The 15,107-nt window shown below is 45.1% G+C and overlaps 1 protein-coding gene across 2 annotated transcripts in view; it reads right to left on the reverse strand.

The window, feature by feature from the left end:
* RABEP1 (rabaptin, RAB GTPase binding effector protein 1) overlaps positions 1-15,107 on the reverse strand; it is a 204,810-nt gene that overhangs the window by 111,024 nt on the left and 78,679 nt on the right. Inside the window, exons 3-5 of one of the 2 annotated variants that reach the window (XM_036078318.2) lie at positions 8,291-8,397; positions 7,448-7,528; positions 2,502-2,574 (exon numbers count right to left, since the gene is read on the reverse strand). In XM_036078318.2, the coding sequence (XP_035934211.2) occupies positions 2,502-2,574; positions 7,448-7,464 (90 nt within the window). In that variant the 5' untranslated portion in view covers positions 7,465-7,528; positions 8,291-8,397. Of the gene's footprint in view, positions 1-2,501; positions 2,615-7,447; positions 7,529-8,290; positions 8,398-15,107 lie in introns of both variants that reach the window. The other variant, XM_036078319.2, reaches the window with a different exon arrangement.

The raw sequence follows: 15,107 nt of genomic DNA on the forward strand, positions 1-15,107 counted from the left end.
GAGCAGTCAGGTAAATACACTCTCCTCCCACCAGAGCCGCAGTGATTTACAAAACTGGGAATAATCCGTGCTGGTGAAATTATGGAGAAATGAGTTCTCTCACACTCACCAGATGCATAAGTGAAATGAAATAACTTTTTGTACGATGATCTTACTGTATGTATTAAAAGTTTAAATAGCACACACCTAGCGACAGCAATCCCACCACTGGAAATCCTTCTACTAAAACAAAATACTATCGTAAAAGACATCTTTGCAAGTACCAGTAGAAGTAAGTGGGTTGTTTTTTTTTTTAAGATTTTATTTATTTATTTGAGAGAGTGTGCACAAGCGGAGGAGAGGGGCAGAGGGAGAGGGAAAAGCAGACTCCCCGCTGAGTGCGGAGCCCTGTGGGGCTCGATCCCTGGACCCTCTTAATGGACTGAGCCACTCAGGCGCCCCACCAGTACAAGTAAGTTTATTGTGAATTGTTTACAGTAGGGCGAAAAGAGTAAACAACTTGAGTGGCCTTCAATATGGATATTTTTATTGAATGAAATATATTCAGGGGCACCTGGCTGGCTAAATCGGAAAAGCATGGGACTCTTGATCTGGAGGTCATGAGCTCAAGCCCCATGTTGGGTGTAGAGATTACTCAAATAATAAATAAATAAACAAATAAATAAATAAACAAACTTTAAAAAAGAAGAAATACATTCATACCATGGAGTAGTAAATTCTATGAAAATAGTGATTTTAATTTCTATTTTTTGACCTGGAAATATGGCTGCTATATATTAAGGTAAAAAAAAGTAAGTTTGCATATATATATGTATGTTGCATGCATATGTGCATAAAATTTTACATTAAAAAATCACACACGGAACGCCTGGGTGGTTCAGTTGGTTAAGCATCTGGCTCTTGACTTTGGCTCAGGTCATGATCTCAGGGTGGTGGGATCAAGCACCGCATTGGGCTCTGTGTTCAGCAGGGAGTCTGCTTGAGATTCTCTGTTTCCCTCCCCCACACACACTTGCACTCTCTCTGCCCCTCTCTCTCTCAAACAAATAAATAATTTTTAAAAAGCAAAAGAAAAACTTCTATAAAAGTTGTATTGCAGAGATTTGGGGAAATTTGAATATGCACTGTATATTAGATGATCCTAGTTGATTGTTAATTTTCTTAGATGTAATAATAGTATTGTAGTTACTTAGGAAAATCTTTATTCCAATCTTGGGACATATGTGCTAAAATGCTTAACAAGAAGTATCTTGTTGATTGAAACTTGCTTCCAAATGGTTCAACAAAAAATAAAGTGTGTGGGGCAGGAGGACAGGTAAGGAAGAGAGAGACAGACAGAGAGACAGAGAGAAAGTACTAATGTTGGCAAAATGCTAGCAGCTGATGAACTTCATGGAAGACCATAGGGGTGTTCATAGTTACTATTCATCCAAATTTTTGGTAAGCTTGAAACTTTTCAAAATAAGTCGAGGAGAAATATAATAAAAGTCATGGGGGAAAAAAATTAGAAAAGGAGGCTAGAAATCATGGAGGGAGAGAAGGTCGTAGAGGAGAGAAGACCCTAAGGACAGAGTGCTGGGGAAGCGAAACAGGTTGAGAAAAGTCAGGGAGTGTGCAGTCCCGAAAGCTCAAGAAGAAAGCATTTCAACGGTATGAAGTGCTGCTGGGAAGTCCAATAAGATGCCAACAAACATTGGCTTCGGCAAGACGGAGGTCTTTGGTGACCTTGAAAAAATGGTGAGGACGAGAGCCTGATTGGTTTGTGGGAAAGCTGGAGTTGAGGAAAAGAAGCACGAGAAGAGATGATTCTAAAGATGAGCTTTGTTTAGGGAAGAGAACAGAGATGTGAGGCAAGAGTCGAAAGGAGAATGGGGGTGGAGCACCTTCTTGTTCTGTTTGTGTTTCTGAAGATGAGGGATAAGGAGATGCATCTCCATGGCCGTGGGAAGGAAAGAGTAACCTGGGGAAGAGGGGAGAGTGCAGGAGCGCCACCTCCAAGGGGCTGAGAGGCCATGGCGTCCAGAGAGCAAGGGGAAGGGTGTGCTGGGTGGAAAGAGGGGCTAGAGCTCCTCTGGATCCAACTGTCTCCTGAAGGGATCACCACCACTGGGCTGAGGGGGAGACGCTGGAGGTCTGAGGAGGAGCGAGAAATGTGAAGTCAGTCTCAGAAGGTAGAAACATGAATTTGCTCGGAAGGTTAAGAATAGTCATAGTCTGGCCATGTTGCAAGCTCAGCTGTGGCCATACGTTGAAAGTGAGTTCGATCAACATGGGGAGACAATTTTCTCCTACAACATTCCATTGTTTGGGCGCAGGTGCCGAGTAAGAGGATAGTTGGGGTTCACCAGCTGTGTCGGACTTCTCTAATTTTTATTGACCGCTCAGAATCCAAACCTCTTTCCTCTGTTTCCTATGTGTGGAGCCCCTTCCCCATCTTAACAGTCTCAGTAAGGGGCACAGCCCTCCTCCCGCCGTACAAGCTCCCACCACCAGATACTTACCTTCACAGTGTCCCTTGCAGACAGGACAGAGCACATGACCCAGTGCAGCCGATCAAAGGCACTGACTTGAGTTCTGGATCAGGAGCCAAGGAAGACACAGAGGTGGTGTCAGCCTGGGAACAAGGCCAGTGGGAGCCTCCTGTGAGCAGTGAGCAATGTCCCTGCAGCCTTTGTCCCTTCGGGACAGCAGCAGAGACGTCCTCTTCAGGCTGGTTCTATACCAAACCTTTGGTTGTGGTTCTCGCCCTGTAACCTCGAACCTGGGTCTCCAGCTCTTCCAGAAATCCTTTGAGCAACCAATGTCTACACAGCGCATATTACGTCATTTATGAAATGGTACGTCAGGGATCATAAAACCACTGGGTTCATTTACAGATGAAGCGAGCACGTTCAATTTTCTACAGCTAGTGTGTTTTGTGGCCTAAATGAACAAATACAGTCTGTCGTAGTAATTATATTTTACAGGTTTTCTGGTTATCCCAAGCCTTGTGGTTAAAGGTTACATTCCTGTGAGATTAAACAGGAACAAAAGACCTCTTGTACTCTAACAGATGGCTATGTCATGGAACCTCTTCAGTTCCTTCTTCTTGAATGCCAGTGAACACGTTGGGAGAAATTGCCATCATGATGACAAGGAAGCAAGCATGTATGGTTTAATCATAAATTAGATCTCTGGTGACACCTGGCTGGTCTCCAGAACCACTAACTTCTCCTTCCTTCTATAGCTAAGATGACAATAAACAGGACAACACTTGCGTCCTCAAATAATTTGGGCGAAAATGTGTTTCCTTTCCAGCCTTCTCGTCAAATACTCTTGTGACCAATAATTACATTTGATTTTAAATAAGGCTGGATTAAAGTTTTGAATCTTATAATTTTGAGTCTACATTACTAGTAATTGTACCTTCTTTGCCCCTTCCTTCCTTCCTTCCTTCCTTCCTTCCTTGTTGTCTATTTGCATTGACTAGAACCCTCAGATCATCAAGTAACAGAATTGAGGGGCACCTGGGTAGCTCAGGAGGTTGAGCATCTGACTCTTGATTTCGGCTCAGGTCATGATCTCAGGGTTGTGAGATTGAGCCCCGAGTGGGACTCCACCCTCATTGCAGAGTCTGCTGGAGAGTCTCTCCCTCTGCCCCTCCCCCCACTTGCGAGCATGAGCGTAGATGCTCTCTCTCTCTAAAATAAATAAAATCTTTTTAAAAAAGATTTATTTGACAGAGAGAACGACACAACACGAGAGGGAACACAAGCAGAGGGAGTGGGAGAGGGAGAAGCAGGCTTCCCATGGAGTAGAGAGCCCGATGTGGGGCTCAATCCCAGGACCCTGGGATCATGACCTGAGCCAAAGGCAGATGCTTAACCAACTGAGCCACCCAGGCGCCCCTAATTTAACATTTTTCATCTTAGTACTTATGGGCCTAATTCATTTTTGCAGTATTTTATCTTATTTTAGTATATAAACATACAATTTTTTTTATTATCCTACTGATTAATACTCGGCTTCTTCTTCATTGAAATCAATACTGCAGTAATGAATAGGAGTTTCATAAATACAGCTTTGGCCAGTGTATTTCAACAAACTTCATCCCCGTAAGTAAGGCGTACTTACAAAGTGGTGGTATACTTAAAAACATTTTTGCCAAAATTTTCTCCAAAATGATTTTGCCAGTGTACATCCCCACCAATAGTGTATAAAAGTACCCATTTCCCTAGACACTCATTAACAGTGTATGCTCTCAGTCTTTTATAATTTTTGGCAATCTAATAGGTGAAAAATGATACAAAGTTTTATTTTGCATTTCTCTGACTACTGCTTTATTCATAATTAATTGTCTGTTTCTTTTTACCCGTCTTAATCACTGAATCATATTCCATTGAATGGATGTACCACCGTTGTTGATCCATTTGGCCTGAGTTTCTTTAATCGGTGTATTTGTCTTTTTATTCATTTATAGAAGCCCTTTATGTATTACAGATAGTAATTCTTTGTCTGTTATATATGTTACAAATATATTCTCTCAGACTTGCTTATCTTTTCACTTTTAATATCTATCCCAGTTTGGTTTGTAACATATATAAAGTCAAACTGGCAAATATTTTCTGTATAGCTTCCCATATTTATAAATTTGTGTGTATCTTGTCATTTAACTCAACTGAGCTTCGTTTTATTTTTTTTTTAATTTTTTTATTGTTATGTTAATCCCCATACATTACATCATTAGTTTTAGATATAGTGTTCCATGATTCATTGTTTGTGCATAACACCCAGTGCTCCATGCAGAACGTGCCCTCCTCAATACCCATCACCAGGCTAACCCATCCTCCCAACCCCCTCCCCTCTAGAATCCTCAGTTTGTTTTTCAGAGTCCATCGTCTCTCATGGTTCTTCTCCCCCTCCGATTTCCCCCCCTTCATTCTTCCCCTCCTGCTACATTCTTCTTCTTTTCTTTCTTAACATATATTGCATTATTTGTTTCAGAGGTCCAGATCTGAGATTCAACAGTCTTGCACAATTCACAGTGCTTACCAGAACACATACCCTCCCCAGTGTCCATCACCCAGTCACCCCATCCCTCCCACCCCACCCCCCACTCCAGCAACCCTCAGTTTGTTTCCTGAGATTAAGAATTCCTCATATCAGTGAGGTCATATGATACATGTCTTTCTCTGTTTGACTTATTTCGCTGAGCTTCGTTTTAAATGATGAGTGTAGTTAGCAGGGCAAGAGCAAAGAAGAACATTCCAAACAGAGAAACCAGAGAGGAGAGTCCACAGAGGAGAGCAAGTGCCAGGTTTTTCTCTGGGCTGGCTTCCTTCCAAAGTGCATTTCTGCCCCAGGGCAATGTGACTGTCCTTGCTGGGCTCCAAGTAACCTGCTGTGTAGCTACAGGGCAGAGGACCAGAGGGAAACTAAGTGTGAGCCTTAGATGTACCCTCACTAGGTGGGTTACCTTGGCTAAGTCACCAAGCGCCAGGAATGTTTCATGTCATGTATCCATCCATCCATCTATCATCCATCCATCCATCCATCCATCCATTCTTCTATCCATCCATCCATCCTTCTATCCATCCATCCATTTATCCATCCATCCATCCTCCTATCCATCCATCCATGCATCTATCCATCATCCATCCATCATCCATCCATTCATCTATCCATCCTTCTATCTACCCATCCATCTACCCACCTATCTATCCATCATCCATCCATCCTTCTATCCATCCATCCACCATCCATACATTATCCATCCATCCATCATCCATCCATCCATCCATCCATCCATGCATCTATCCATCATCCATCCATCATCCATCATCCATCCATTCATCCATCCATCCTTCTATCCATCCATCCATCCAATATTTAAAGAGTGATTGCCGCCTACATACACTAGTTTAGGTACTGGGGCTACCCAGATAAAAGAAACAATGTTCCTGCTCTCACGGTGCTTACTATCCAGTGGAGAAAGCAAATACATAAATTAAATAATAAATAATAAAATAAACAAATAAAAAGGCAATTTCACACAGTGATAAGTGCTATTTAAAAAAATACCATGAGGTAACAGAGCAGGGATGTGTGCTGTGGCGGGGGCATGGATGCGGGTGAGGATGCTCCTAGTTAGGGTGATGGGGGAAATTTCTCAGAGGAGGTGGTATTGGAGCTAAGAAAGGAATCAGCCATGTGAAAAGCTGGAGAACAGTGTTGGAGGGACCAGCAAGTGTGAAGACCCTGAAGAGAAGAAAGGCAGAGTGTGGAACAGGCCAGAAGGAAGGCCAGTGTGCTGGAGCTTCCTGAAGCTGTGGGGAAGCCGGATGGCACGACTCAGGGGAGCCGGGGGGCATGTTCTCCAGTGGCCTTTCTCCCTGGTTTTCCTGGGACTTGTCCAGCTTACACGACGGTCCGAGCCCTTTGAAATGTATCCTACCTCTTTCTTTTTCAGTGGTGTTTGGGTTTGGACAACAAATCATATAGTTGCCCTCCCTTGAGGGTCACAGTGAGGGCTCTGAGTATTTCCTCAATGCAAAGAGCAGCCACTGGACGGGTTGAGGCAGGAGAATCGAGGGTCCCATTTCGGATGCTTCCTGTGGCTACAGCAGAGTTTTCTCCACGTCTGAAATAAGAGATAGCCGCTGCCAGGGACCTGGCCTCTACTTGCAGGGATCTGCAAGATGATCCACTGGGCTGTGGTTTTCTATTAAACCTAAAATGGTCTCGGGACACTTGGGTGGCTCATTCGGTTAAGCAACGGATTCTTGATTTCAGCTCAGGTCATGATCTCAGGGTCCTGGGATCGAGCCCCACATTGGGCTCCACGCTGAGCAAGGAACCTGCTTGAGATTCTCCCTCTCCCTCTGCCCCTCCCCCTCCTAAAAAAATAGAAAAAGAAATATGTTTTTATGTTTACTGTCATTGGCAATGTCTCTCACCCTCAGACAGTGTGTAGTCTGTTTTAAAGAAATAGTAATAGCAGTATAAGTAAGTACAAAAAAATAATGGGAATAATTGGTAGTGTGTGCTGTGCTCAAAAAAAATTTTTTTAAGTTATTTATTTATTTAAGTAATCTCTATGCCCAACGTGGGGCTGGAACTCACGACCCTGAGATCAAGAGTCGCACACAAGCTCTTGGAACCGAGCTAGCCAGGCGCCCCAAAAATATTTTGTCGTTCATGACGGAATCAGCAAAATGGGCAGATCATGCGGTGAGAGCAAATTTCTTAATGAATCCAGGACTATTCTTAATTCACCAGCACAACGTCTAATCCAGAGCACGTGCCGGAAACATATCTGTCGGAACACATTCGATGGTGGGAATATCAGTCTCCCGCCTCTAAAGTGAGGAGGATAATCCTAGGGCCTGGGGCTGCCCCCGAAGATCAAATCCTGCCTCATCCGTGTCTCAGACGGTCCCCTGTAAGTGCCCACCTCCCACCCCCTTACCTCCTGTTTACTCTCATCCCACAGTCAACGTAGTCCAACCTAGTGAGTCAAGGTGTTTGTACATCACGAGATGATCACCACCTGTCGCCAATATTACAGAATCACTGACCGCATTCCCCGTGTTGACGCTGCATCCCCGGGATGTATTTATCCTATAAGTAGAGGTTGTACCTCTCGATCCTCTCTACCCTATTTCGCTCCGGCCAGGTGAGGCCAGGCAGGACAGAAGAGAGAAAAATGTACTGAGTACACCACGAGCGAGCAGCGGGAAGCGGGCTGTGGTGCGGGGCCGCAGTGATAGGGCGAATGAGGGAGTCTGGGAACTCCGGGCATCCTCCCTTTTTTGGTAACTGTCTGGTTGTAAGTAGCCCACTGGTGGTTTAGGGCCTGTGGCTACGTTGTGGTGGGTCCCCTGATGACCCAGGTGGTCGCTGTGGGCCCTTTCCACGGTCCATCCCGCAGGCCTGTTTGCCTCAAAGCGGCCTCTGCACCCACCTCCCCTCGGGCCACCAGCAGCTTGTCCTCCGGGTCTGTGGGTCTGTGTCTGTATGCTGTGTTTGTTCACGTGGCCAGGCTTCTTAGCCAGGCCTACAAGGCCTTCAAGATTAGGATGCCGCCTCCACGCAGAGCCTTGCCTCGCCCCGTCTGCACCCCCACCACCCCCCTCACGCTAAGGGCCCACTATCCAAACCCCTGCTCGTCCCTGCAGCCCACCCCGCAAACCTCCCTCGCTGTGTTCCTGCCGGTCCTGGGGGACTGGAGTCTGGATGGGACAGCGTCCAGCAAACCTTCCCTGACCCCTCCCATCCGAGATCTGGGCTGAAGACCCCCCGAGGGACTTACCATCCCGTTTGTACTTCCTGATGCAACGTCCCGGCCTCCGCTCTTGAAAGCAGGACGTGGGTCTGCCCCCAGAGCTTTGACGAAGAGGCGTCATCCAATATTGGTGCCTGAAAGAACACAGGGGTGAGGGAGTGAGAGATGGGGCCGGGGCCGGGTCCTCAGGCCGCAGCTGGCTGGTGTTGGGAAGCCGGTCGAAGGCTCCCTGCAGAGCCCCCCTTGGGGAGGATGCACCTGACAGGAACCCACCCCTTAGGGATGTTACGGCCCGTGCACAGCTCTCAGCCTCGCCTCTGGCTTGGGGTTTGGCCCCCCTCTTTCTCTGGACCATGCTGCCTCCCCCCACACACACCTTCTCTTCCCCGCCCTGTCCTCGGGGTGCGAGCTGTTTCCCGAGGTGCCATCCTGCAGGGCAGGGGAAGGCACAGGTCTCGGTCTTGGCCCCGAGCACACATAGGAAGGAAGCCAGTCAGCCAGCCGGCCAGCCCGGCCAGGTTATATTTGGATGTCCGTCACCTGACGGGGTCATCCATGAATCAGGGCACAAATGGCAGCTGTGGCATTTCGGGAGTAAGCTGGGGGGGGACCAGGGCAGTGAGGAAGTGGGCGCCAGGCTCACTGAAGCAAGTCTCGGGGCAGGGATGAAAACGTGGGGCTTCCATTAAACCTAGGGAGGTGAGGTCAGACCCCAGGAAGAACGTGACCTTAGAGACCAGTGCCGGGTCTGGGCAGAGAAAGGGGGTGCCCAGGAATGAACAGAAAGGGTGGCTCAGCCGGCCAGGCCCCTTCCTGCTGGGCGAGCCACTAGAGGGAGGGGCTCTCAGGTGGGCAGCCTGCGGTCACAGGACCCCACGCACAAGGGAGAAACCAGAAGAAGCGGACGAGTGGGATAGTTCTTTCCAAGCCCCACGGCCTTCCTTGCCCCCGATCTGATTTAACAGATTACTGCCCTGGGGCCAAGGAGTGAGCCCCCAATCGTCAATGATCCAGTTGCTTTTCTCCCTTTTATCTAGAATGCATCCCCACAGCTCCTGGTGGGGCCACCGCAGGGCCTCCTGACCTGGCTTACCCCCTCCCGGTGCCGCTGTCCTCACCCCCACTCATCCTGCCCCTCAGCCTGGCTTTCAGTCTCCATGTGCTGACACCCGGCCTCCTCCACCAGACTCGCCTTTTAAAAAATAAAATAAATAAAATAAAATAAAATAGCTTTACTGCGCTATTATTGACATAAAACAAACTGCACGTCTTTAAAGTGTAAAACTTGGTAAATTCTGACATATACGTATACACCCCAGAAACCAACATCACAGTCAAAAGAACGAGCCTACCCATCACCCCAAAAGTTCCCCATGTGCTCTGTCACCCCCTCTTCCCACTTCTCCCCACACCGCCCCGCCAACGCCCAGCAAACTCGGACATGCACTCCGTCCCTGTAGATCAGTTTGCGATTTGGGGGGGTTACACGTGAATGGAACCATAGGGTACCCCTCCTCCCCTGGCTTCTTTCACTCGGCACAATCACTCTGAGATTCCCCTCTGCTGTGCAGATCACCAGCTCACTTCTTTTGACTTTTCACCGCACGAACGGGCTACAATTCGCTTATCCATGTGCTTGTTGATGAACATTTAGGTCGCTCCTGGTTTTTGACTCTCAGACAAAGTGGCTCCGAACATTGGTGCACGAAGCTCGGTGTGGACATATATGCTTTACCCAGGGGACCTGTGGGCGGTCATGGCAAGCATGTGCTTAACTTTTCCAGAAACTACCAAGCTGTCTTCCAGAGTGCTTGCTCCAGCTCACATTCCCTCCAGCGGGACAGGAGAGGGCCAGGTCCTCCACGTCCTCGCCAGCACGTGGACAGCCAGACTCTCCCCTTTCAGCCACTCTGACAGGTGCGTGGATCCCTCACCGAGGACCCCGTTCGCATCCCTCTAGTCACTAAGGGGGGTGAGGGGGTTTTCACGGGCGTGTTTGCCAGGTGATAAGATGTCCATTCAAATGTTTTCCCCATTTTTAATTGAATTGTTTTCTTAGTGTGAAGTCTTAGGATCCTTTTTTTTTTTAGAAAAATTTCCCCAATCTTCTGTTTCTTTTTTTTTAAGATTTTTTATTTATTTGTTTGACAGAGAGAATGACAGCGAGAGAGGGAACATGAGCAGGGGGGGAGGGAGAGGGAGAAACAGGCTTCCCGTGGAGCAGGGAGCCCGATGCAGGGCTTGATCCCAGGACCCTGGGATCATGACCTGAGCCGAAGGCAGACGCTCAACAACTGAGCCACCCAGGCGCCCCTCTTAGAGTCCTTTATACACTCTGTACACAAGGCTTTATCAGATTCTCCAATTTCTCTACGAATTTCCAATATTCTCTTCCAGCCTGTGGCTCATCTTTTCAGTTCTCTTAACGTAAGCATCCTCGGAAGAGAAGTTCTCATTTTGATGAAGTCCGATGTATTGATTTTTTCTGTTATGGATAGTGCTTTTGACATAGTCCCCGAGAAACCTTTGCTAAACCGAAGGTCACAAAGATTTTGTGCTAAGTTCACTAGTTTTATGTTTTACAGTTTAGTTCTGCGATCCATCTCAAATATTTTGGTTTGGTTCTCTCTGCATGGCGATCGATGTCCTACGGTTTCGGCAACTTTCGTTGAAAAGCCCATCCTTTCCTTCTCCACTGAATCACCCTCGCTCCTTTGCTGAACATCAACTGGCCACGTACGATCAATGTCATGGGTCACGGGCCCCAGACTTTCAAGTACCTGGATTCGAATTCCATCATTGTTACTTATCAGCCTAACCTACCCTAGGTAGAGACTTGATGTTTCTTATGCCTCAGCCCCCTCATGTATAAGATGGGCTTGTTAATACTACTTAGCTCCAACAGTTGTAGGGATAATTAAATGAGGTGATCATACTAAGTTCCTGGAATATTGAGTAGACATTCTGTAAATGCTAGCTATAGTTTTTGTCCCCGTTTTGCAAGGGATGCAAGGTGGGCTTTGAGACATGAAATAGCTCTCCTAAGGTAGAGTGCAGTATGTTTCTAATGACAGCACAGTAGCTGGACTCCAGACCCCAGATCCTCCACCACTGTCATATAATCTATCCTGTATATTTTATAAAGATAATTTTTTGGGGGCACCTGGGTGGCTCAGTCGGTTGAGCATCCGACTCTTGGTTTCGGCTCAGGTCATGATCCTGGGATCATGGGATCGAGCCCCACGTCAGGCTCCGTGCTCAGCGCTGAGTCTGCTTGTCTCTCTGCCTCTGCCCCTCCCCCTGCACGTGCCTCCTCCTCTCTCTCTAAAATAAGTAAATAAATGAAAAAAGATAATTTCTCATCCTCATGCAATGCTGCAGTACTAACAACGAAGTCTTCTTTAACATTTCACTTGTGTCAGGCATTATTGTAAGTACTTTCCATAGCTTCCCTTGTGAAATCCCCCCACCACTCTATGAGGGTGGCGTACTGTTACACCCAGCTGACAGACCAGGAGATGGAGACCCTCTTATGCTAAGTAACTTACTGGAGGGTGCGCAGATAGCAAGTGGCAGAACAAAGTGTCGTTTTCGTCTTTCTAGGTAGGTCCTTTGCATGTCCATGTGAATTTTAGAATCACCTTGTTCCACCAAAAAAAAAAAAAAAAGCCCACTGAGATTTTTCTTGGAATGGTGTCATTTTATAGATCAATTTGGGGAGAATCAACACCTTACTGATCCTGAGTGATCTGATCCATGTATATAAAACAGCTCTCCATTTATGTAGGGTTTCCTTAATTTTTCTTAGAAATGTTCTGTAGCTTCCAGTGTGTCTTTGTCAGGTCTCTAAGTATTTACTATTTTTTTGTGGTATTCTAAGTGGTATTTTAAATTTTTCAACAGATTTTTCAACTGATTGATCACTGCTAGTATATAGAAATACAACTTAGTTTTGTATTCTACCCAGCATTATTAAATTCACTTATTAATTCTAGTATCTTTTTAGCCATCCTATACAATTTTCCACATAGGCAATTCTATCAAATATAGTTTTACTTTTTCCTTCCCAATCTGGATTCCTTTTATTTCTTTCCCTATTGTACCGACTAGAACTTCCAGTGTGATGTTGAATATGAGCAGTGTGAGCAGACACTGTGGCCTCCATCCTGATCATAAGGCAAAAACATTCAGTATTTGAGTATTAATACTGAATAAAGCACTAATACAGCATTAAGTACAAGGTTAGCTATAAGGTTTTCATACACACCCTTTCTCGAATTGAGAAAGAGGTTTTTTCCAATAATAAAACATTTTTATATTTATCTACATATTTGCCACAGCTCTTTGTTCCTTTGTGTTGATCCTGATTCCAGTGGGTATCACCCCCTTTAACAGTTCAGATCTGTTAATAATATATTATCTGACTAAAAATGTCTTCATTTCCCCAGTTTTTTTTTTGCAAGCTATTTTTGCTGGGTATAGAATTCTATATCATTTTCTTTTCCTTTTAGTACTTTAAAAGTGTTGTTCCACAAGACGAAACCAGAGAGGGAGACAAACCGTAAGAGACTCTTAATCTCAGGAAAGAAACTGAGGGTTGCTGGAGGGGAGGGGAGGGTGGTGGGAGGGATGGGGTGGCTGGGTGATGGACATTGGGGATGGTGTGTGCTATGGTGAGCACTGTGAATTGTGTAAGACTGATGAATCACAGACCTGTACCCCAGAAACAAATAATACATTATATGGTAGTAAAAAAATACTTAAATAAAAAAAAGTGTTGTTCCACTATATTTTAGATCACATCGATCAATCACATGATTTTCCTCTGCCTGCTTTCAGATTTTCTCTTTCCTGCCAGTTCTAGATACCTTGATTATGATGGAACTTGGTGGTTTTCTTCATGTTTCTTGTGCTTTGGGTTCATTGAACTTCTTGGATCCGATGAGTTTATAGTTTTCATCAAATTTGTAAACTGGCATCCATTATTTCTTTAAATATCTTTTTTTTTTTTTCTGTGCCTCTTCCATATGGGACTCCAGTACACACATCTTAGGCTTCTCAGAGTTCTCCCACACTCAGCATTCATATATTTTCAGCCTTTATTTCTCCGTGTTCTTCCGTGAACAGTTTCTCTTACTGTGTCAAGTTCGCTAACTTTGTCTTCCGTGGCATCTGATCTGGGGACTCCGTTCAGTGTATTGTCATCCCTAGGGGCTTGGCTTACTCATGGATGGGTGTTCTATGTCTCTGTTTAACCTGCTCTTGTCCCTAATCTCATTACCGCTGCTGTTTCTGGGCCTGTTTTGATTGATGGACTTTTCTCCCCATCATGAGTTGTATTTTCCTGATTGTGGAATGTGTAGTAATTTTTCATCCAGGGATGTTATGTTGGATAGTCAGAGCCTCCCTGAGGAGGGGACATGGGACTGGAGGCTAGGTACTGAGAAGCAGCCAGTAGTCTTTTTAAAATCTTGACCAACATTGATTAGAAGAACATGTAACTCACTTTAATTTTCATTTCCCTGATTACCAATGAGGCTAAGTATCTTTCCAGGTTTATTGGCCACCCAGATTTTATTTTTTTTTAAAGATTTTATTTATATATTTGAGAGAGAGAGACAGAAAGTGAGCAAGAGAGAACATGAGCAGGGCAGAGGGAGAGGAAGATGGAGAGGGAGAAGCAGACTCCCCACCAAGCAGGGAGTCCGATGCGGGGCTCGATCTCAGGACTCCAGGATCACGACCCGAGCGGAAGGCAGAGCCCAACCAACTGAGCCACCCAGGGACCCTGGCCACCCAGATTTTAAAAAGAAGAAATTCCTATGTTCTTTGCCCATTTTTTTCCCCTATTGGTTTGTGCCTCTTTCACGTAATGATTTATATTAAAAAAAATTTATATATTAAGGAAAATAACTCTTGTCACATAGTACAGATACTTCTTACAATTTTTCTGTTGTCTTTGAAGTTTGTGCTTTCTGTTCCCTATGCCTGAAATGAAGCTCACTCCTACCTTACTCTGATCTCCTTTACCCTACTCCATTTTCCTCCAAAATCTTTATTACCACCTGACATATTATATATTATTTGTGTTGTCTTCTAGCAAAAAAACAAGCTGTATGAGGGCAGAGATTTATCTGTTTTATTTACTGCAGTATCCCCCCAAACATCAGGAGCAGAGCACATGGTAATTGTCTATTAAATATATTTTCGGGGGGAAGAAAAGGTTAATCGTGTTTCTATATTTTTGTTTTCATTAAAATCAATCACCTTTTCAGTTACGGTTTCTGACATTAAGACATATTTAGAAAGTCTTCCTCGCTTCAAGAATATTAGTTTTAATTTTTACATTTAAATATTAAATGGTCTTTGACATTAATTTTGATGTGTGAAGTACAGTTCCGGTTTTGTCGATACATTTTCTTCCTTCTGCCTAGCTCCTGGCGGCCACCATCCTACTTTCTGTCTCTATGAATTTGATTGCTTTAGGTTCTTCATAAAAGTGGAGTCACACAGTATTGTCCTCTTGTAACTGGCTTATTTCACTCAGCATAATGTCCTCAAGGCTCGTCCATGTTGTAGCAGGTGTCAGAATGTCCTTCCTTTTTAAGGCTGAATAATATTCCACCGTACAGACAGACCACATTTTGTTTACGTACTCCTCTGTCGATGGACACTTGGGTTGCTTCCGCTTTGGGGCTATGGTGAATAACGCTGCTATGAATAAGGTGCATAAATATCTCTTTGAGATCCTAACCTTAATTCTTTGGAGTATACGCCTAGAAGTATAATTGCTAGATGACATGGTTGTTCTATTTTTAATATTTTGAGGAACTGCCATGCCGTT

Source organism: Halichoerus grypus, chromosome 2 (assembly GCF_964656455.1).
Source record: "Halichoerus grypus chromosome 2, mHalGry1.hap1.1, whole genome shotgun sequence".
NCBI lineage: Eukaryota > Metazoa > Chordata > Mammalia > Carnivora > Phocidae > Halichoerus > Halichoerus grypus.